Below are 20,690 nucleotides of genomic sequence, written 5' to 3'. Positions count from 1 at the left end.
CCCAGGATACCATTGGCCTCCACATGGAAGATGACACAACTCCAAGTAGCTTCTGTTTTTCTTTCTCAAAAAGCTCATTTTGCCAGTGGGAGAAAGACTGAGGCTGAAAATACTTTTACCCTGATGGTTAAATCATCCCAGAAGATGTGCATTCCCCTGGGGTTCCACAGAGTTTTGAATGGCATGGAATTTCTCCCTCGTTTCAATGCTTCTCACTTCATTGAGGAGGGTCATGAAGACAACCAGAGGGCTGAAGAACCTCCCCCTGTGGGGACAGGCTGGGAGAGTTGGTAGTGTTCAGCCAGAAGAATGCTCCAGGGAGACCTCAGAGCTGCCTTTTAGTACCTGAAGGGGGCCTACAAGAAAGCTGGGCAGGGACTTTTGACAAGGGCTTGCAGTGATAGGACAAGGGGGAATGGATTGATGCTGGAAGAGGGGAGATTTAGTCTGGAGATTAGGAAGAAATTCTTTACAGTGAGGGTGGTGAGACACTGGAACAGGTTGCCTGCCCCTCCCTGTAGACAGTTGTGCCAGAGCCCTGAGCAACCTGTTCTAGTGGAAGGTGTCCCTGCCCATGGCAGGGGGGTTGGAACTAACTGATCTTTAAGGTCCCTTCCAGCCCAAACCTTTCTATGATTCATTTCAACTTCTTTAGTATCCCTTTGTAAAAACTCATCTAGGTTCTCCTGCAGTGCCAGAGCTCATTTGCTACAATGCTGAATTCAAAGCATCCTTTTGATGCTGTTTCCCTCACCACCCAACTGATCCACAGCTCCCTCCCAAGTTACAAGCCTCTTAACTGCTAATTCCTACCACCAAAGACCATCATCATCACCACCACAGCTCACCCTTCTGCTGTTCCAAGGAGGGACATCAAATTCCAATCAGGAAGGAGGATGCAGCTTATTAGGGAGAAGGGATATGCAAATGTTTTATTTATAATATATATAATAAAACTGATGTTTTATTTATAGCAGCTCAGTGATGGTTCTAAGGCCCTGAGGAGTGGATACATGGCTGCAGTAGGATGAAATTAAGTATCCCAGGTGCAGGTATGAAAGATTTGCACATAAACTCATTTTGGTTGGAAGAGATCTTTAAGATCAAGTCCAGCTGCAGGGCAGGAGAAGGAACAGGCAGCACTGCCTGGAGTTCATGAACAAGGGCAGAAGGGCAAATGCTCTGAGCATGTCCTCTTGGAGCTGTTATCAAAAAATCAAGTAAGCAGGGGGAAAAAAAAAAAAAAGGTCAAAGCTTGACCTTACATTTTAGCTCATCTTGTATGTTCCTTATCATGAAAGATATTTATATGGTGAAGAGCTGGAACAGAGTAATTATAGAGAGCATCTGAAAAAAAAAATCAGCTCAGTTTGTTGAAGGAGTTTCACAAATGCAAGCATTGACTGCCAAAGTCTTTTCCCTACATTTTTTTACACGACCCTTCAGTACTCCCACCAATGTGCTTTAATTTGGCAGGCTGAGAACAAGTTCCTCCTGCTAGAAACACTACAAGCTTTTGTGTGTTTAAAAGAGATTTGCTGTCTTCAAGGAACTGTCAAATCACAGAATGGTTTGGGTTGGAAGGTACCCTAAAGATCACCTAGCTGCTCCTGTCATGGGTAGGGACACCTTCCAGCAGACCAGGTTGCTCTAAGCCCCATGCAACCTGGCCTTCAACAATTCTACCAACAGGGCATCTGTAACTTCTCTGGGCAACCTGCTCCACTGTCTCACTACCCTCACAGTGAAGAATTCCCTCCTTATGCCCAATCTAAACCTGACTTCTTTCACTTTAAAGCCGTTCCCCCATGTCCTATCACCGTGTCACAGAATCACAGAACAGTGGAGGCTGGAAGGAACCTCTGGGGAATCATCAAGTCCAACCCTTCTGCTGAAGCAGGATCACCCAGAGCAGGCTGCACAGGATCATGCCCAGGAGGGTTTTGACATTTTACACAGGAGACTCCACAACATCTCTGGGCAGGCTGGCCCAGTGCTGCAGCACCCTCACAGCAAAGTTTTTCTTCATAGAATCATAGAATGGTTTGGGTTGGAAGGGATCTCCAAAGGCCATCCAGTCCAACCCCCCTGCAATCAGCAGGGACATCCTCAGCTAGATCAGGTTGACCAGAGCCCTCTCGAGCCTCACCTTGAATATCTCCAGGCATGGGGCCTCAAACACCTCCCTGGGCAACCTGTTCCAGAGTTCTACCACCCTCATAGTAAAGAACCTCTTCCTAACATCCAATCTAAATCTGCTCTTCCCTAGTTTGAAGTTATTTTGTAAACAGTCTCCCTCCATCCTTCTTGTAGGCCCCCTGCAGGTACTGGAAGGCTGCTATTAGGTATCCCCAGAGCCTCTCCTCCATGCTGAACACCCCCAGCTCCCTCAGCCTGTCCTCATAACAGAAGTGTTCCAACCGCCTGAGCATTTTTGTGGCCCGCTCCATGATGTTTAAATGGAATCTCCCATGTTTCAGTTAGTCCTTATTGCCCTTTGCCCTGTCACTGGGCACCACTGACAGAGTCTGGTCCCATCCTCTTGCCCCTTTAGTTCTTGCTGAGCACTGAGAGGATCCCCTTTGTTTTCTGTTCTTCAGGCTCAACAGCCCCAGGTCTCTCAGCCTTTCCCCCTCACAGAGATGCTCCAGTCCCCTCAGCATCTTTGTAGCCCCCACTGGACTCTCTCCAGTAGTTCCTTGCCTCTCTTAAACTGGGAAGTCCAGAACTGGATACAATACTCCCAAGGTGGCCTCCTTAAGGCACAGCAGAATGAGAAGAGAACCTCCTTCAACCTGGTGGCCACACTCTCCTTAATGTACCCCTGGATAGATCTCCGTCGTTGTTCATACCATTGCTATGAAAGAAGCAAACAAAAGCCTTAGATAAAACATAAGAATCAGGACCAGAACTCAACAACATACTCAATACTTCAGGAGAGCTGAATTCACTTAATGCCATATCTTAGTACCCTTCATATCTTTTTTTTTCCCCCCACCCAAACCTGAAAACATAACTTAAAAGTTCTTGGGCAAAAGCACTTAAGAAAAATCCTCCTCTGCCTTATGTTCTTGTGGTCTTTCAGTCCTAAATATGCAAGGGACACTCAAAACAGCAAGACCTTGGGTGACAATGAACATTTGATGTAAGGCAGAAGAACCATGTGTCATTTGCTCTGGGTTTTTCAGAGCTGTGTGTGGAAAACCACAGACAATGCCTTGTGTTGGCACCTGCAAAGCACAAGACTGCCCAAACCCACCAGCAGCAATTCAACAGCATATTAAACATTTTTTTTTCCATTCTGTAACAATGTGAAACTTCAAGGACTTGGAGATCTCAATATAGGATGGACACAGACCTGACAAGAGTGGGTTTCAGAGAAGGGCCACAAAGATGATCAGAGGGCTGGAGCACCTCTGCTACGAGGACAGCCACGAGGATGCTTAGGGGATTTGAGCATCTCCCCTATGAAGAGAGACTGAGAGCCCTGGGGCTGTTTAGTCTGGAGAAGAGAAGACTGAGAGGGGATCTGATCAATGTCTATCAATAGCTGAGGGGTGGGTGTCAAGGGGAGGGGGCCAGGCTCTTTTGGGTGGTGCACAGTAATAGGACAAGGAACAATGGGTTCAAACTTGAACAGAGAAGATTTCAGCCCAACATGAGGAGAAACTTCTTTCCAGTGAGGGTGACAGAGCACTGGGACAGGCTGCCCAGGGGGGTTGTGGAGTCTCCTTCTCTGGAGACTTTCCAAACCCACCTGGATGCATTCCTGTGAGGACTATCCTAAGTGATCCTGCTCTGGCAGGGGGGTTGGACCTGATGATCACTTGAGGTCCCTTCCAACCTCTGATACACTATGAGACTGTGACAGGCTGAGGGAGCTGGGGTTGTTCAGCCTGGAAAAGAGAAGGCTCCAGGGAGACTTTCTCCAGCACCTTCCAGTATCTGAAGGGGGCTGCAACGCAGCTGCAGAAGGACAGTTTCCAAAGGCCTGAAGCAATAGGATTAGGAGCAATGGTTTGAAATGAGAGATTAGATTTAGATTGGATGTTAGGAACAAGTTCCCAACCAGGAGGGTGGTAGAAAACTGGAGCAGGTTGCCCAGGGAAGCAGGTGAGGTCCCATCCCTGGAGATACTCAAGGTCAGGCTCACAATGCTGCAAGCAACCTGATCTAGTGGAAGATGTCCCTGCTGACTGCAGGGGGTTGGACTAGATGACCACTGGAGGTCCCTTCCAACCCAAACCATGAACTATGGTAGAACTATGTAGAACTATGATTCTACAACTTGATCACTCTTGTTGGCCATTGTTATTTCACTAGAACAAGAGTAAAAACTCCCAAGCAGCTATCAACATTTGAACCATCTAGAATGGCATCCTGGGAGGGTTATGTTTCTTTTCATCTAGATTATTCTCTTCCATCCTGAGCACTGAAGACAGCAGAACACAAACCTATTCCAATATAGACATAACACAAAAATAATTAAGTTTCCTAACCAACTATTGTGGCATTTGCAGGTTGAATTTCTCAGAACACTTTATCATCATGGACAACTTGATTTTGGAACTAATGTTGATGGTAAAGAGAAGGGAGTGGGGGGGTGGAAAAAGTGTATGGGAGTCATAAGGACTTGATTTATAAACTGGATGTTAGATAAAAATCCAGCAGCACCATCTAGGGGTTACTGCATGGTCTTACATAGGTGGATGCTCTGGACAAGTTAAGATAAAAATGGGGTTTTAGGTCCTTGGATTTTCACAATGGGTTACCCTAATTGGTATTTCACCTTAGCTACAGCATCAAGAGTGAAAATCACAGCTTAAAAGAATAAAAATTAAAAGACTGGTGCAAATAGCTGTTACTAGACTTTGGATGGAATCTACTTACAGCAGGACTTCAGCACGAAAAAGTGGGCAGTAAGGCTTGAGAGATGTATATGTATCATTAAATGATGTGTCATAGGCTGAAATTGCTTAGTTATTTATAATGAAATCTATACAAAACAGTTAAAAACGTTGGGTTTTATATACATTTGGAAAAAAAAAAAGAAAGGGAAAAAAAGAAATGTATTGTCTTCATTATCAGAATGCATTAAACTGGTTCTTCCTCTACCTGAACCCCAACCTCTCTTGGTGGCTTGTTAACTACCAGAGTGTATTGCTTCAACAAGCCAAGACATAAGGCTGACTTCTGAAACCTACCACTGTGGACAGCTTTGAAACTCCCAAACTGGATCACTTTAAAACCAGCATGTAAAATACAGGGTTTTTTTAAACTTCTAAACTCAAGAGGTTCAGTTTTGAAAGACACTGAACCACATTATATCCCCAACTTGAAAAAGAGATTTGTAACAAAATACATCCCCCCCCTCCACCTCCCCCAGCCCCAACTCCACCACCACCCCCCTGGTTGTGTTAGAACTCACACACACCTGCCTGTTTCACAGGAACGTTTCAAACAACTTGGCCTCTCTTTTCAACTCTTCTATTTCAATAAATAATCAAAGATTAAGTAGGGCAGATGAGTGTTTCACGTGCTTAGGGCACAAAGGAATGCTTCATCCAACCCTTATTCTACTTCTTGTAAAGCATGAAAACAACAACAAAAAACCACATCCACTAGCAAACCCATTTTGCTACCAGTTAGTGATTTTGCTCATTTCCAAACATCCATCAACAAGAATGCAAAAAAAAAAAAAAAAAAAAAAAAACACAAAACCAAAACCCACCCCCCAAAAAAAAAAACAAAGCCCAAACTACCTTTTTTGGCTTATGGGAAAAAAAAATATAATCTTAACTCTTTTAACTGAACACAAGTGCAAGAAAGCTTGCACCTAACCAAGCGATCTCCAAAATTCCTGGGGCTTTTCCAGCACTGTCAGAGACACTTTTTCTCTCACATGCTATTTAAAAATACAAATATTTATTAAACATTCTTCTTCTTTTTTTTTTTTTCTTTTTTTTTCCCTTTTTTGATGGTGTTTTGCTCGATAGCTAACAAAAAGACACAGCAAAATACCACTCCCCTTTTGCACTGAAAGCTGTTTCAGTATCTGGGCAAGGGCTTCTCAATAGCAGGAGCTGGAGAATTTGCTGTCATTTTCTTTTTTTCTTTTTAACAGGAGTACATTCCACTGTCACAGGTTTAACTAAATCTCAGTGACTACATCTTATCACTCTTCTTATTTTTTTTCTCTTTTTGGAAACCATTTTGAAGATGCAGCTTTTGCAATCCCATCTCGTTAAAACACGCTGACGCTTCCAGGGTCCAATGAACAACTCTAATAGGCAAAGTGCTCTAAGACATCACAATACAAAGGGCATCTTGGATACTTAAAAAAAAAAATAATAAAAAAAAGAAAAGAATCCCAAGATAATTTTTTTTTTAAAGTGCACTCCAAGTGTCCCAATTCCCTTAGGATTGCTCAGCAGAACTTCGAGAGGGGCTGGGCTCAGTGCCGTCCTCTGTGCTACTGTCCACGTCTTGCTCCATTGCTGTCTCCTCGTCGTCGAGGCGCTGACTGGTGAAGTTGTTGAGCTCCAGGAGCCCGCTGGGTTCCACTACCACATTGGAGCTGGAGTGACAAGGGATGGAGTAGTGAGGGATAGCCTGTAAGAAAAGAAAAGATTGGTGTTTTAACACTGACAGCTTTCCCAGGTCAATGTGTCTGCACGAGCGCAGGTTCTCGTAGAAAAGGGAGACTTGGTTTCCAAGAGCAGTTTGCCCTAGCTAAGGCCCACTGGATGTTACATCAGCCAAAGCTTCACAGCACCTTTGAACCAGGTTAGGTTGTGAAAGTTAAAATTTGAACTATCTTGCACTGATCTTGAGCCTTGGCTCTTCACTAAAGGTCTATGATAGTATAACCAACAGATAAACCACCACTGCCCACCACCCATCATTGCTCAAAGGCAGGGAGATCTAACAGCCTTATCTTTCACTTATCTTTTGCTGATGACATTCAGATCTAAGGACTAGTTCTATTTTTGTATACAAGTTCCAGCTGTACTCAGAGCTGCTCCAGAAGGTCCAGAGCTGCTTAGAGCAGCACAGAGGTAGAGGAAATGCAATGAACCTAAGCTATTTATTTCTGGTTATACTTTCATAGGTTCTGGAAACTAAATCTACAACTTTATAGACTGCACTTCTGGGCAGTATTTGATTTCTGGAATAGTTTGCATCATGCCATAATGCTGAACACACCAGGGATTCTCCAAAGATACACATTTCAAGTAAAACTCACATCTACCTTTGTCAGTCAGGGAAATGAGGACTAAAAATGAGCACAAAAATGACAGTTTCTGTAAAAGCCAAGTTGGCTGCAATGAAGAATTTACAAAGTAGGATGAAAAATTGGAAAGCTCTGAACACAAAGTGATTTCCCACAGTGGAAGGATTTTTCACTGTTAACACAAATATGACACAAAATAAAACCATTTCAATCCACTCCAGCATTTGTGTGGTGAACACCAAACCTTGCCAGCTTGTCTACAAAGATTCAGGTGAAACCACTGTTGGATGACTTCAGTATTTCCTCAGCTGACATTCTGCCCATGAATTATTACATTATAAAACATATTTAAGAGAGGAGAATCAGTGAAAATATCAATCATCAGGTAATGACTCAAGGCATTTAGGTTAAAAAAAAACCATGAGTGGTTCTAAGTGAAGATTTCTTCTCAATCTATACCTTATCTGCTAAGCTTTCTCAGAAAACAGAACTCAATTACTTCATATTTTTTGTTCTTATTTCATACTCAGAGATCACATTAATAGATACAAGAAAAAAAAACCCAGATCCAGGCCATAGTTGCACAGTAAACGTTGAAGGTCACATTTGGAAGCATTTCAAGTAAAATCAGATGAGCCTGGTTTGTTTCCTTAACAGAAAAAGGAAGGTGATGAGGACACAGTGAGTGATGCAGCACTAGAAAAACTGGAGCTCAATTTCACAATCACAGACTTTGCAGTGATCAGAGCTGTCACGGCTGGAAGGGACCTCAAGAATCATCTAGTTCCAACCCCCCTGCCATGAGTAGGGACACCTCACACTAGATCAGGTTGCCCAGACCCACATTCAGCCTGGCCTTCCAGGGATGGAGCTTCTACCACCTCCCTGGGCAACCTGTTCCAGTGTCTCACCATCCTCATGGGGAAGAATTTCTTCCTAACATCTGATCTGAATCTGCCCACTTCTAGTTTTGTTCCATTCCCCCCAGTCCTATCACTACCTGACATCCTAAAAAGTCCCTCCCCAGCTTTCTTGTAGGCCTCCTTCAGATACTGGAAGGCCACAAGAAGGTCACCTCAGAGCCTTCTCTTCTCCAAACTGAACAGCCCCAACTCTCTCTTGTCTCCATAGGAGAGGAGCTCCAGCCCTCTGCTCATCCTTGTGGCCCTTTCTCTGGACACATTCCTGCACCTCCAGATCTTTCGTGTAATAGGGGCTCCAGAACTGGACACAGTACTCCAGGTGGGGTCTCATGAGAGCAGTGAAGAGGGGAAGAATCACCTTTCTTGACCTGCTGGCCACACTTCTCTTGATGCAGCCCAAGATCCATTACAAGAGCAGAAAAAGAACCAAAAACTGGAGATGGGAAACAAAAACACTTGAACACTGTTCAATTACTTATCAACCGCACTAGACACGAGTTTGCTCTGCTCAACCTTTGCCTTACTTACTCTGGTCTCCTCTTACCTGGATAACAATTTCTGATGAACTCTCTTCAGCTTTCTTTTGCGATAGGTTCTGAATGTGTATAAACTGGTTTGTTGGAGGCATTCCTTGTGCATCGAGTTTCCTCTCTGTTAAAGCAGGACCAACAGCAGGAGGGCTTGACCCGGATTCTGTACGCGTCTGTTGCTGGGGGATGGAAGTTGCAGTCACCCTCGGCACCTGGCTACAAGGTGACGACTCTGCTTCGCTAGCCAGGTTACTAGTGGCCAAGGCCTTGTTTGGGGGATCCACTAGGGTCTGTTCTAGGTTTGTATCAATCTGAGCTTCCACCACAGACACCCTCAAAACATCTGCTACTGCTGTCTTCACGGGTGCCTGCGTGGGAAATAGGCTGGTAACCGGCAACGCCAGTTTGGGCACAGAACTGCCACCTGCTACCTTTGAAACAGAAGGAGGCTGACGCCCCTCAAAAGTTATCTTTGTAACAGTGGATCCTTGCGTTACAATTGGATGCTGCACCTGAAAATCAAATTTTTGTTGTGCATGTTACAGCTAGATTTTGGATTTTATTGAGAGAGAAAAATATATATATATATATAAAATAATTAAAAAAAAAAAAAAATCTAATCAATTATTTCCAAGGACAGTATGGCACAAACAACAGACTTGCTATTAGGAAGACAGTTGAAACTCAAAGTGTTTTAACAAAGGAATTAACACTGAGATGGGAACAGTTAATTGAAGCCTGGGGAAAAAGCAGCTTTGTTGTTTTGGGGGTATTTTTGGGCTGCTAGATAAGAGTTGTAGCAGTATAATACCACAGCAGCCTCCTTTTCCTTTGGGATTTACATCCCCAGATTTGTTAACCCTTTTGTTATCAGATGTGTTCCTGAAAGGGTCAAAAAAAAAATACAAAATAAAAATAAAATGAAATTGTACCTTGCTGGAATTAAAATATTAGTTATTTTTTTTCCCCCATCTTTCTTGGTCTTCACATTTTTCCCACCCAAGATTAAAAAAAAAAAAAAATTAAAAAATCAAATTATTCCTGTCCAGAAAAAACTTCAGGAAGATGTAAACTACAAAGGAAAGATGTACAATGGAGAGGCTGAAAGTGTATTCACCTTTATTTCCACAGAAAGAAAAAAAAAGTGCTACGGGAATGGACATTAATAACATGTCAGAGCTAGCCAAAAATAAAATAAAAAAAAATTAAATAATCAGGGGACAGGGGTGGCAGAAATTCATCCAAGCTGTCCAACAAAACACATTGGTGAGCTTTATGGATTTTTGTTGTTGTTGTTGTTTGGGGTTTTTTTTTCCCCCCCTAAAACATGTGCTTCTCTTTCCTAGTGGCAACCTTCTGATGGGGTAATTTAATCCCAGCAGGATGAAGAGTTTTTTTCTCTTGCCAGGACACACACACACAAAAAAAAAAAACCAAAAAAAAAAAAAAAAAAAACCACCAAAACCCAAAACCACACTGCTACAGCAACAGGGTTGGTGTTTGGAATTAATACGTTTGTGGGTTTGGGTTTTTTTGTTTGTTTGGGTTTTTTTTTCCTTGAACAGCGAAGTGTTATTTTTTTTATTCTTTTTTTTTTTTTTTTTGCATGCTATCAATATTCCGTTACCTGGCTTGCTGGCTGTTTCTCTGAAGAGGCAGGTAGCTGCATTTGACTCTGGGGGGGTTGGGGTTGCACGTAGATTTTTTGTGCCGTTGGTGCCTGTTGCAGTTTGGGCAGCTGCTGCGTGGTTTTTACTGCCAGCACCTGTACTACAGTTTGCTGTGGCTGTGCCACTAAGGTAGGGAGTTGCCTTTCTTTGGCCATCATGTGGTGGGGGGGGTGCTGTGCATCTGGTTTGGTCTGTGCTTGCTCTTGCTGCAGGGGGGTTAGCTTTTGATGCCTTATAGAAAGCTGGGGCATTTGTGGGAGTTTGTGCTGGATTTGATCGGCCTGCAGGTGGATTGTCTGCTTCTGCTTAGTCTGGAAACACTGCAGAGTTTTCACTTGCAGTTGAGTCTGTTCCAGCTGTGGCTGACTCAGTTTTTGCTGTTTCTGTGCCTGGGATTGTGTCAGGGCAGATCTGTAAAAGAGGCCAGTCTGAGGATCTAAGGTGTCCATCTCTTCCACTTCTCCTTCCTCAGTTCCGAGTTGTTCACTGTGTTTGGTAAATGCGGTGTGACTGCTTAAGGCCTTAACAAGAAGAAGTTAAAACAAGTTAGTAGAGAAACAGAAACTATAAGAATACACAATCACACAATTATTTGTAATGTTCCACCTGGACCAACTTATTTTACCATTACAGGCTCCTAAATCATGTAGAAGGTGGAGATTCCAGAACATGTAAGCAGTCAACACCTATTCTCATCATGTTAGAGTGTGGTACACCTCTGTGTGACAACAAACTGTGTGCAACTAATCCTCAGGGCAGATTACGTAGCCCTCATGTCAGACTAAGGTCCAAAGCCCCTGAGGTTGCACGGCAGTTGGCTATAAAGCAGGAGGCACTACCCTGGTGTTAAACCAATAGCTCCTCATTAAAGTTAGCCTCTCTGTGCAATAAATTCTTATTCTGCCTCTTGAGAATGTAGTCATCTTCACCACAATGTCTTCTGCAGCTCCCCATATGCCTACAGATTACCCTATTTGAGCAGAGATCCTCTCTTCTCCTTCCTTCCTCAAAAGCTCACTGCATTTTTTCTTGGGCACTGCACAAATACTGTTTCATGTTTTGAGGGATCTGAGGGAGCAAGAGATCTAAGTTACTATGCTTTATGTACCATGGTATATAAATGTAGTAAAATAAATGCCCTTAGCAAGATGAAGCAGCCTACTCAAACACCTGTGAAAACACACTCTCTGAAGTGGGTTTATAACCTTAACAGAGAACTGTCCTGGAGTACAGCTGAAGCTCCTAGAACTTTCATCACTGCAGAGTTAAGCAGCTCTTGAATACAAGTTCTTGAACTCGAGTAGCTTCAGTAAGATTTCACCACAAGCTACACTGTTTATCTGAAGCGTTTGGGATCCCCATGGGACTGATCTAAATATGATCTGACTTTTAGATTCAGAAACATTTGCCTATTCATAAACTAAAGCCCTCAAGTGAACAAAACACTGTGCAGTGTGGACTGACCAGATTCTGCTTTACTCCTTTTCCTCTGTGCTTATACCACAGCTGTACTTTGGCTGAAGGTTGGACTTGATGATCTTTACCAACTGAAACAGTTAATCTAAAGAGGCTATGCCCTTGCAATATAATATAGTACAAGAGGAAATGGCCTCAAGGTACACCAGGAGAGGTTTAGGTTGGATATTAGAAGAAACTTCTTCACTGAAAGGGTTGTCCAACACTAGAATAGACTCCCTAGGCAGGTGGTTGAACCTCCCCATCCCTGGACACAGAGATGTGGTGCTGAGGGACATGGTTATAGCACCAGACTTGGTAGAGTTAGAGAATGGTTGGACTGGATGATATTAAAGTTCTTTTCCAACCAAGACGAAGCTATGATATTGAAAACAAGCAGCTTGTTGCTGTTGAGGAGATGACACACAGACAGCAAGAACTCATCTAGGAAGCATCATGTTTTCCACAGTGGCTGTTAATACTTCTTACTTAATAGCCTCAGGTAATCTCATTAAGTGCTTCCCTTTTATCAAACCACCCTCACCACCAAACAGGCAGCACTGAAACATTAACTTGCCCTCACTTTCAGTGTTTTCAGTGGCAGCAACGTGACACAGTCGTGCAGAACGAGCCCTGCTCCTACATAATCCACATCATCTAACTGCTGTGTGATAGACTTGTTGGGAAAAGAAAGGGTACAACCTGCTGCATGATATGGGTAATTGCGCCTGTGGAGGATGCGGGGATAGATTTCACCACAACAGAAGTCTGCGTTGCTGTCTGCGACTGAGCCACATGCTGCAGCAGAGTCCTCTGGGGCTGAGATGATTGCTGGTGGGGCTGGGACCGATGGCTGACTGAAAGTAAAGAGGTCAGTGGCACTTCTCCAGAACTGACTGCAGTAACTTTGAACTATCTGCTTTGCTTTTAAGCTTCGACTGAAAGCGTTATCTATGAGTGAAATAAAGATCTGGGTGTGTGTGGGGGGGGGGGAAAAAAAAAAATCCATTTTACTGCATGTTACCTTCAACCTTACAGTGCAGGTCTATTCTGAGAAGCCTTCTTAAAGTGGCAACTCAGGGGGTTGGCTTTTGTCTCCATGTCCTAAGTAAGGAACCTGCCCCTGCAGCTGGCGCTGCTGAGGCCACACCTCAAATACTGGGTCAGTTTTGGACCCCTCACTACAAAAAGGACATTGAGGGGCTGGAGTGTGTCCAGAGAAGGACAACAAAGCTGGTGAAGGATCCTGAGAACAGGGCTGGTGAGGAGTGATTGAAGGAACTGGGAGTGTTTAGTCTGGAGAAGAGGAGGCTGAGGGGAGACCTCATTGCTCTCTACAACTCCCTCAAAGGAGGCTGGAGTGAGGTGGAGGTTGGTCTCTTCTCTCAAGTAACAAGCAATAGGACAAGAGAAAATGGCCTTAAAATTGTGCCAGGGGAGGCTGGGTATTAGGAGAAATTTTTTTTTTTTACAGAAAGAAAGGTCAGGCATTAGAACAGGCTGCCCAGGAAGGTGGTAGAGTCACCATCCCAGGAGGTGTTCAAGAAATGTGTAGACATGGCACTTCAGGACATGGTTTAATGGCCATGGTGGTGTTAGGTCAATGGTTGGACTTGATGGTCTTAGAGGTATTTTCCAACCAAAACAATTCTGTGATTCTATAATCATGCTTGGTCCAAATCTCCTCTGGATTCTCTCTCCCAGCACACCAACATGGCAAGCAGAATTCAGACTCAATTCTTAACTGGGTTCTTTATACAGCACCAGCTGGAGGGCACAAATTATTCAGTGGTTGTTCCCCTGTTAAAAGCAGCTGCCCAACTGACTGTAATCAAGAATAACAACAAGCCCTGCTCATGGAATTTCTACAGGAAATACTCTCCAGAGCATTGGCTAAATTGGAAAGAGCAGCCATCAGGAAATGGTTGGGTATTATGCAAGCAAGTGGAGTTGATCAGAAATCACAGGCCCCAAAAAATGAAGACCTTGTCATAGGTCTGTGTCACTTTTTAGACCAGATCCAGTGTGAGTTATGGAGCTATGGTGATGGCTCTGTAGTTAAATAGGGGATTGACAGAGAAATGATCTGCTGCTGAGAAAAAAAAAAATAATAACCCACAAACAACTTTATATTGGTAAAATAGGAATCTCATTTCTTTTGTGCCTGTCCATATTAATAAACAAATATTTCCTTTAATTAACTTTGTAGTTACAAAATGATAAATAACTTCAGGAAAACAAACATTGTTTAAATTCAGTTGGAACAGAACTTAAGTTTCTAGTGACCTTTCTGGAAGTTAAAAGAACAACTTCACTCTCCCACTCCAAGGAAGGAGCTGGATATTATCAACCCCAGCCTGCAGGCTGTGCCAGATCCATCATGGACATCCCCCAACAGCTCCTGCACAATTCAAAACTTCATTGAAAAATAAAGTTTCTAACCTATGTGGTTGTGCAGATACTCTTCCGAATGTGAACCAATACAGTGTTGTCTTCCTGAGTCTGCAGACAGACAAAAAATGGTGACACTAAGATGTGTGAACAGCTCCCTTCATCTCACCAGGAAGCACATCATGAATCCCAGCTCCCACACAGGTTCAAGTGTGCCTAATGCTTTGGTTTAGGTCCATACAGGAGATCTCACAGCAAGCTTCTAGACTGGTTGCTATCTTACTACTGGATTTTTAGCAGAAAATAAAGCTACATGGATTACTGCTGAATTCTCAGAGTACAGATTAAAATTAAACCATTAACTAGCAGTGTTCATAGAAACCAGGGGAAAGGACAAAAAACTAACAGCAAATTAACCATTTCTGTGCTGTAGCTTAAACTGTTGCTTTGTCAACCCAAACCAGTCTGCACTTCCCTGGTAAGACTCCTGTTTACCAACTCAAAGGTTTGTAACAATCCCAGGCTTTCAAAAATTAATTCATAGCTCCAGAGATGTTTGACCTTTGTACTTTGTATGGCTTCTAAGCTGCAAAAAAGGACTTAAGTGAACTACTGACTGTACTGTCCCATTGTGGTAATTTCAGGCTGTGCCTAGAAGCAATTTCATTTGCTTTCATCTGAGCTAGTCTGGCAATTTTATGCTGGGGGTAATTTCAACCCACCACACTCATCCACCCTGCAAAGGGCCCTACTTTCCATCAAGGCCCAGCAAAAAGTAGAACCACAAACAGAAAGAAGTTTAATGCACAGCATCTGTGTCAGTGAAGAGACCTGGTTGTAAACTGGAGATCACTTGAACACTTCTTATTGTACTTTTGAGTCTGTTTTCAAGCAGATCCAAGGGAGCACAACTCAAACATTCAAAACTCAAACCAGACACAGTAAAGGTGATTTAAAAGAGTAACAGTAACACCCTCCCTCCCTGCCCCAATTTCACCCAATTTAAACTTAGACCCTACAAGTGATGGAAGCAAGGTGAGGAGGTACAGAGCAGGCAAAATTAAAAATGAAAGTATCAGATTAGACTAAAAGCATGGGAGTTGTAGATATGTACTTACACAATTTAACATCATCAAGTTTTACTCCTCTTTACCAGTGTGGACTTTCAACACACTTTTGGTTTATTCTCCAAATAAAGTGGGGAGATCAACAAAGTGGAATTAAGAAATTAAAATTGAAGTCAGGCAATTTGATCCTCTCAAGAATCTATAGGAAGTGGCTCACATCCAGCGTTCTGGAGTAGCAGGGAGCATCCAAGAGACAGTAGAGTCATGGATTTGGACAAAATGGACAACCAGGTAGGAGATGTCAGGAGTTTTAAGAGCTGAATCCCAAACCTGGCTTCAATTTGAATAATTTATTTGTTGCAAAAGTGCAAATTTATCAGCTCAAAGCCTTCCAGAAAATGAAGAAACAGGGGACTAATTAAATGCATGCTAAACGCACACCTGGCTTAACAAACCCACTTAGCCCTGGGAAGCAAACTGAATTTTGTAGATATGGGTTAAACTAATTCAAAGTCTGACTCCTCTCAGTGTGTACAAAGTACTCACTTCCTGTAATTTTCCACTTTTTCCTCACTAAACATTTTCTTTTCAAGACAAATGGGACAGCCTGTCCTCTCCATCAAGATCAGGGAATAGAAAAATCTGCTCAGCTAGGATGCCTTGAAGCAACAACCCTTTGTTTCAGATAGAAACAGCCTCCACTAGGCCCCAGAAAAGCAGATGTAATCTCTGTCCTCTGCACAGGGTCTCAGGAGTGGAAGAAAAGACTCATTTCCTCTACAGTAAATTACAGTGAAAACACCAAACTGAAACCCATTGTAAGGAAACTCCAAAATTATGTCCCCAGACTGCAAAAGCAAACCCACCATTGCAGTATTTTAGTCACTTACCAGTTGTGATATATTCAGCAACTAATTCTGACTCTACTACAGCAATTGAAGGACTTTCTGGAGAATGTCTCTTTTCCTGGGTCATCTGGATTGGGACAGCCATTTGGCTCAGGTCAATTGTAGGCTGTCTTGGCTTTGATTCTAACTTTTCCTTCACTGTTTTAGGAGGAAAGAAAAACATAAAATAAAACTCCTATATATTAGCCTCCAATATAAACCCCTCCAGAACAAGCCTCCAATATAAACCCCTCCAGAACAAGCCTCCAATATAAACCCCTCCAGAACAAGCCTCCAATATAAACCCCTCCAGAACAAGCCTCCAATATAAACCCCTCCAGAACAAGCCTCCAATATAAACCCCTCCAGAACAAGCCTCCAATATAAACCCCTCCAGAACAAGCCTCCAATATAAAATACTTCCTTAATAAACCTCCACAATAAACCTCCAATATAAATGCAAAAGCTTAATTAAATATTACAGCAGATACAAATTAACTCCTACAGGTTAAGAAGAAAGGAATCAAGCTGGTGCAAGAGAGGTGCTTTGCAGTTACAAAACATTGCAAGCTGCTGCTTAAGCAGGTACTAAGCTTTGAAGTCATCCTAAACAATGTGCATCTGTTTTCACACCTGTTGTCTGCTGAAGCTCCAGCAAAGCTTTTATGGTGGAAGTAGCTGACTGAGATTCACTGGATACATCCTGGTAAATAATGGTAGGGCTTGTGTCCACAGCAATTTCGTGTTCTGACCAATCTTGACTTCTTGAAGCAATCACATGGACTACAGGCTGAGAATCTGCAAAATAATAAACATTTAAGTCATCACAGAAACGTTTTGGGTTGGAGGTGTCTTCAATTTCACAGGATCACAGGATGTTAGGGGTTGGAAGGGACTCCTGGAGATCACTGAGTCCAAGCCCTCTGCCAGATCAGGACCATAGAATCTATTGCAGGTCACACAAGAATGCATCCAGATGGGTCTTGAAAGTCTCCAGAGAAGGAGACTCCACAACTTCTCTGGGGAGCCTGTTCCAGTGCTCTGTGACCCTCACAGTGAAGAAGTTCCTCAGTGAAGAATTTCTTGCTTAGAGGGCTGTAATTCAAAATCAGACCATGAGGTTATTCCCCATCTATTTGCATTTTGAACACTGCCACAGATCCATACTGTCCTTCTGGAATGCTTCAGAGTTTACTACAATTGACTCTTGAAGTAAAACACTGCTGATGTTATGAACATTTTCCAGGGGGGGGGGAAATAAATAAAATCCTAAATCTTAGCTGTTTGTAGCTGCTTTGGTTTGAATGATCAAAATTCAGCAGGTTTCTTTGCATGGGCAGTTTACACAGAATTACAGAATGGTGGGGGTTGGAAGGAACCTCTGGACATCACTAAGTCCAACTTCCCTGATAAAGCAGGGTCACACATCCAGGATCACATCCAGGCAGGCTTTGAAAGTCTCCAGAGAAGGAGACTCCACAACCTCTCTGGGCAGCCTGTTCCAATGCTCTGACACCCTCACAGGAAAGAAGTTTTCCCTCACCTTCAAGATGGAACCTCCTGTCCTCTGGTTTGTGCCTGTTGCTCCTTGTTGCTGGGCACCACTGAGAAGAGCCTGGCCACACCCCCTTGTCCCCTGCCCTTTAAATACTGATCAGCATTGATAAGTTTGCCTTGGACTGAACTCTCTTTCAGAAGGTTTTAGTAGTTCAGCTGATCAATCTATATTCATCACTCTGAATTAACTGCTCTTAAATTTTCTTAACCTTATTGAATCTTCAGAACTATCTAAAATTTACTCCAAATGGCAGCATAGAGCAATAATTAACAAAATTATATAGAAAAGGGGACAGAGAGGCATGTAAGTACATGTTTTACTGCCAAACCTGCTACACAACCCACCTCTGAGACTCACCAAAAGGAAGGAACAGACTGCAGGCTACAGGCACTGTAACAGCAAGTCAGAGCCCAGCAAGAAACCATTATCTTTCACATAGGAAATGGAGGTATATATTAAATAGCTCATAAAAGATAAATAAAGCTATAAGGGAAGTGGAAGAGTGAATAATGACACTTACTGCTAACAGATTGGCTGAAAACCTGTGCTAAAGGGAGACAGTGATTATATGAAACCAGCCAGCATGATTGGGAGACAGCTGCCAAATACTTTATATGACACTTATACACACCTTGGGAGCTCTGGGAGGACTCTGTAGAAGAAGAGCTACTATCAGTGTAGGTTTGTGGTTCTTCTTTCACTTCTGGGAGAGAGGAGTTTCCTGTCTCTGTTACCCTTGATGCTTGCTGTAAGGTTTCTGTCACCAACTGCCTGGTTTGTTCACTCACAACTGTTGCTTGAAATGTCACTGGCTTTGGTTTTATGAGAACCTAATCAGAAAGAGAAATTTTGTGTATGGTGAAGAGCACTCAAGAAAACAGACCTGAGCAATCAAGAGTATGGGGTGCCACTCAAAGAGATCAATGTACAAAGCCTACTTTCATATTAATAATTTACTGCAACAGTCTACCCGTAAATTCAGCAGCTCTGATTATTAAACCACAAAGCTCAAGTAAATGGCAATGCACAAGAATGTGCCTCTCACGTAGTAATTTGGAAAAAAAAATGGAAAAAAAAAATCACTAGAGAGTCATTTTTCAGGGCTGGTGTGACAAGAGAAAGCTATGCAAGTGAGTTGGAACATGCACTGCACTAGTAAGGACAAGCACCTCTCTCCTGCTACCCATAGTAATACAGTCTTGAACAATCAAGACATGCAAAATATTACATCTGAATAGAAGTTTAGATCTTTAAGTGCAACCAGAGAAGAAGCTGAAAGCATCCAGAAATAATCCAGATCCTCTGGATACAGCCCCACCAACTACACAAAGTTGCAGGGACAACCTGAGCATAGGTTAGCCAGGAAATAACTTCAATAAAGCTGAGATCTGATGGATGACTTATGTCTGGACTCTGTGTCTTTATTTCTTATGATCTAGCTATTAGCTGCAGGACTTAGGCATCTAGAGCCATGATCAGACAGTTTCAGAATCAGGGACACAGAATTGTTTCAGTTGGAAAAGATCTCTAAGATCACTGAGCCCAACCGTCGACCTAAGGCCACCATGGCCATTAAACCATGTCCCAAAGTGCTATGCCCATACATTTCTTGAACACCTCCAAGGATGGTGACTCCACCACCTCCCTGGGCAGCCTGTTCAGTTATGCAAAAGGCTCAGTAAATCCTTTTGGCTTGGTCTAGGCCTCCAGAAACAGCTAACAAATGCAAACGCTGTGCTCACGAAGTTAGATTCAAGGCCACCTCATTGCCCCCCTGAGTCTCATTCCCCACATATATCAAACCTGCAACAAACGTGGCAACATAGTGAAAAAAAAAATATTTACTTCCCATTAAAACTTAGGGGTATATTTCAAGACAGAAATGGGTCCTCACTGTACCTGCGTTTTCCCTTGCTGACCATAAACAATTTTAGTTGGGATGATTTTGGTGGCTGGCTGGACCGTGGACCCTATTCCTTTTGGCTGTGTAACAATCATTTTTGTGATGGGTCTTGTGGCAGTGATGATAGCAGGTTTTGCTCCTGCTGGCACTGCCTGAATAGTTTTCTCCCCCTGTAGAGAAGTCAAAATTTACAGGTTAACTTAGTGAAATTCTTCAGAGAGACCCACTTCTCTAAAAAAATACACAGTTAGAGGTGAGTGTGCACCAGGAAATCCTCCTGCTGCTGCAACTAGACTTATTTGATAACAAAAAGTATTCAGAGACCAAGAACAAAAAGCCCCTATGGCTTTAAATGGCAAAGTTACCAAAATCCCCCTTTCCATTACTTTACCTTTTGAGCAACTCTGAAAGGATGAACAAAACAGAAAGGAGCAACTAAAAGACACTGACAAGTTTCTTTTGAAGCTGCTTCAAAGAATTCCCATTAAATGGGAACTTTCCTCAAATCCTTTGCAAAGGTGGTTTTTTTTTCCCCCCAAACCTCTTAGTTCTCTTAACATTGAAGTTTGGCAAGGCAGCTACAAAACTTGAATTAAGATTCCAAAAAAGGAATTAATTATCTAAGCATAGGAATTGAGATTCCAAAAAAGGAATTAATTATCTAAGCATAGGAATTGAGATTCCAAAAAAGGAATTAATTATCTAAGCATAGGAATTGAGATTCCAAAAAAGGAATTAATTATCTAAGCATAGGAATTGAGATTCCAAAAAAGGAATTAATTATCTAAGCATAGGAATTGAGATTCCAAAAAAGGAATTTATTATCTAAGCATAGGAATTGAGATTCTAAAAAGAAATTATCTAAATATAGATCTTTGTATTATGCTCATGACCAAGACATGAATTATGTATGGATTTTTTTCCCTTTTTTTTTTTAAACTAATGAAAGTTTACTTAGTTAAAAAAAAGCCAATCCTCTGCTGTTTCACAGTAAACATTTGACTTGGGAACAGTGCTGACATATGAGTAGACACCTGAAAGCTTAAGAGCAGCAAAGACATTGAACATGTTT

The 20,690-nt window shown here is 42.5% G+C and overlaps 1 protein-coding gene across 1 annotated transcript in view; it reads right to left on the bottom strand.

The window, feature by feature from the left end:
* Positions 1 to 6,377: 6,377 nt before the first annotated feature.
* Positions 6,378 to 20,690, bottom strand: part of EMSY (EMSY transcriptional repressor, BRCA2 interacting) — a 51,511-nt gene continuing 37,198 nt past the window's right edge. The window contains exons 13-20 of the mRNA XM_054381680.1: positions 19,615 to 19,788; positions 18,347 to 18,545; positions 16,791 to 16,955; positions 16,161 to 16,316; positions 12,515 to 12,669; positions 10,315 to 10,878; positions 8,702 to 9,199; positions 6,378 to 6,612 (exon numbers count right to left, since the gene is read on the bottom strand). Coding sequence (XP_054237655.1) covers positions 6,418 to 6,612; positions 8,702 to 9,199; positions 10,315 to 10,878; positions 12,515 to 12,669; positions 16,161 to 16,316; positions 16,791 to 16,955; positions 18,347 to 18,545; positions 19,615 to 19,788 — 2,106 coding nt within the window. The 3' untranslated portion in view covers positions 6,378 to 6,417. The remainder of the gene's footprint in view (positions 6,613 to 8,701; positions 9,200 to 10,314; positions 10,879 to 12,514; positions 12,670 to 16,160; positions 16,317 to 16,790; positions 16,956 to 18,346; positions 18,546 to 19,614; positions 19,789 to 20,690) is intronic.

The sequence above is a fragment of the Indicator indicator genome, chromosome 1 (assembly GCF_027791375.1).
Source record: "Indicator indicator isolate 239-I01 chromosome 1, UM_Iind_1.1, whole genome shotgun sequence".
NCBI lineage: Eukaryota > Metazoa > Chordata > Aves > Piciformes > Indicatoridae > Indicator > Indicator indicator.
This window is presented reverse-complemented; position numbering and strand designations above follow the sequence as displayed.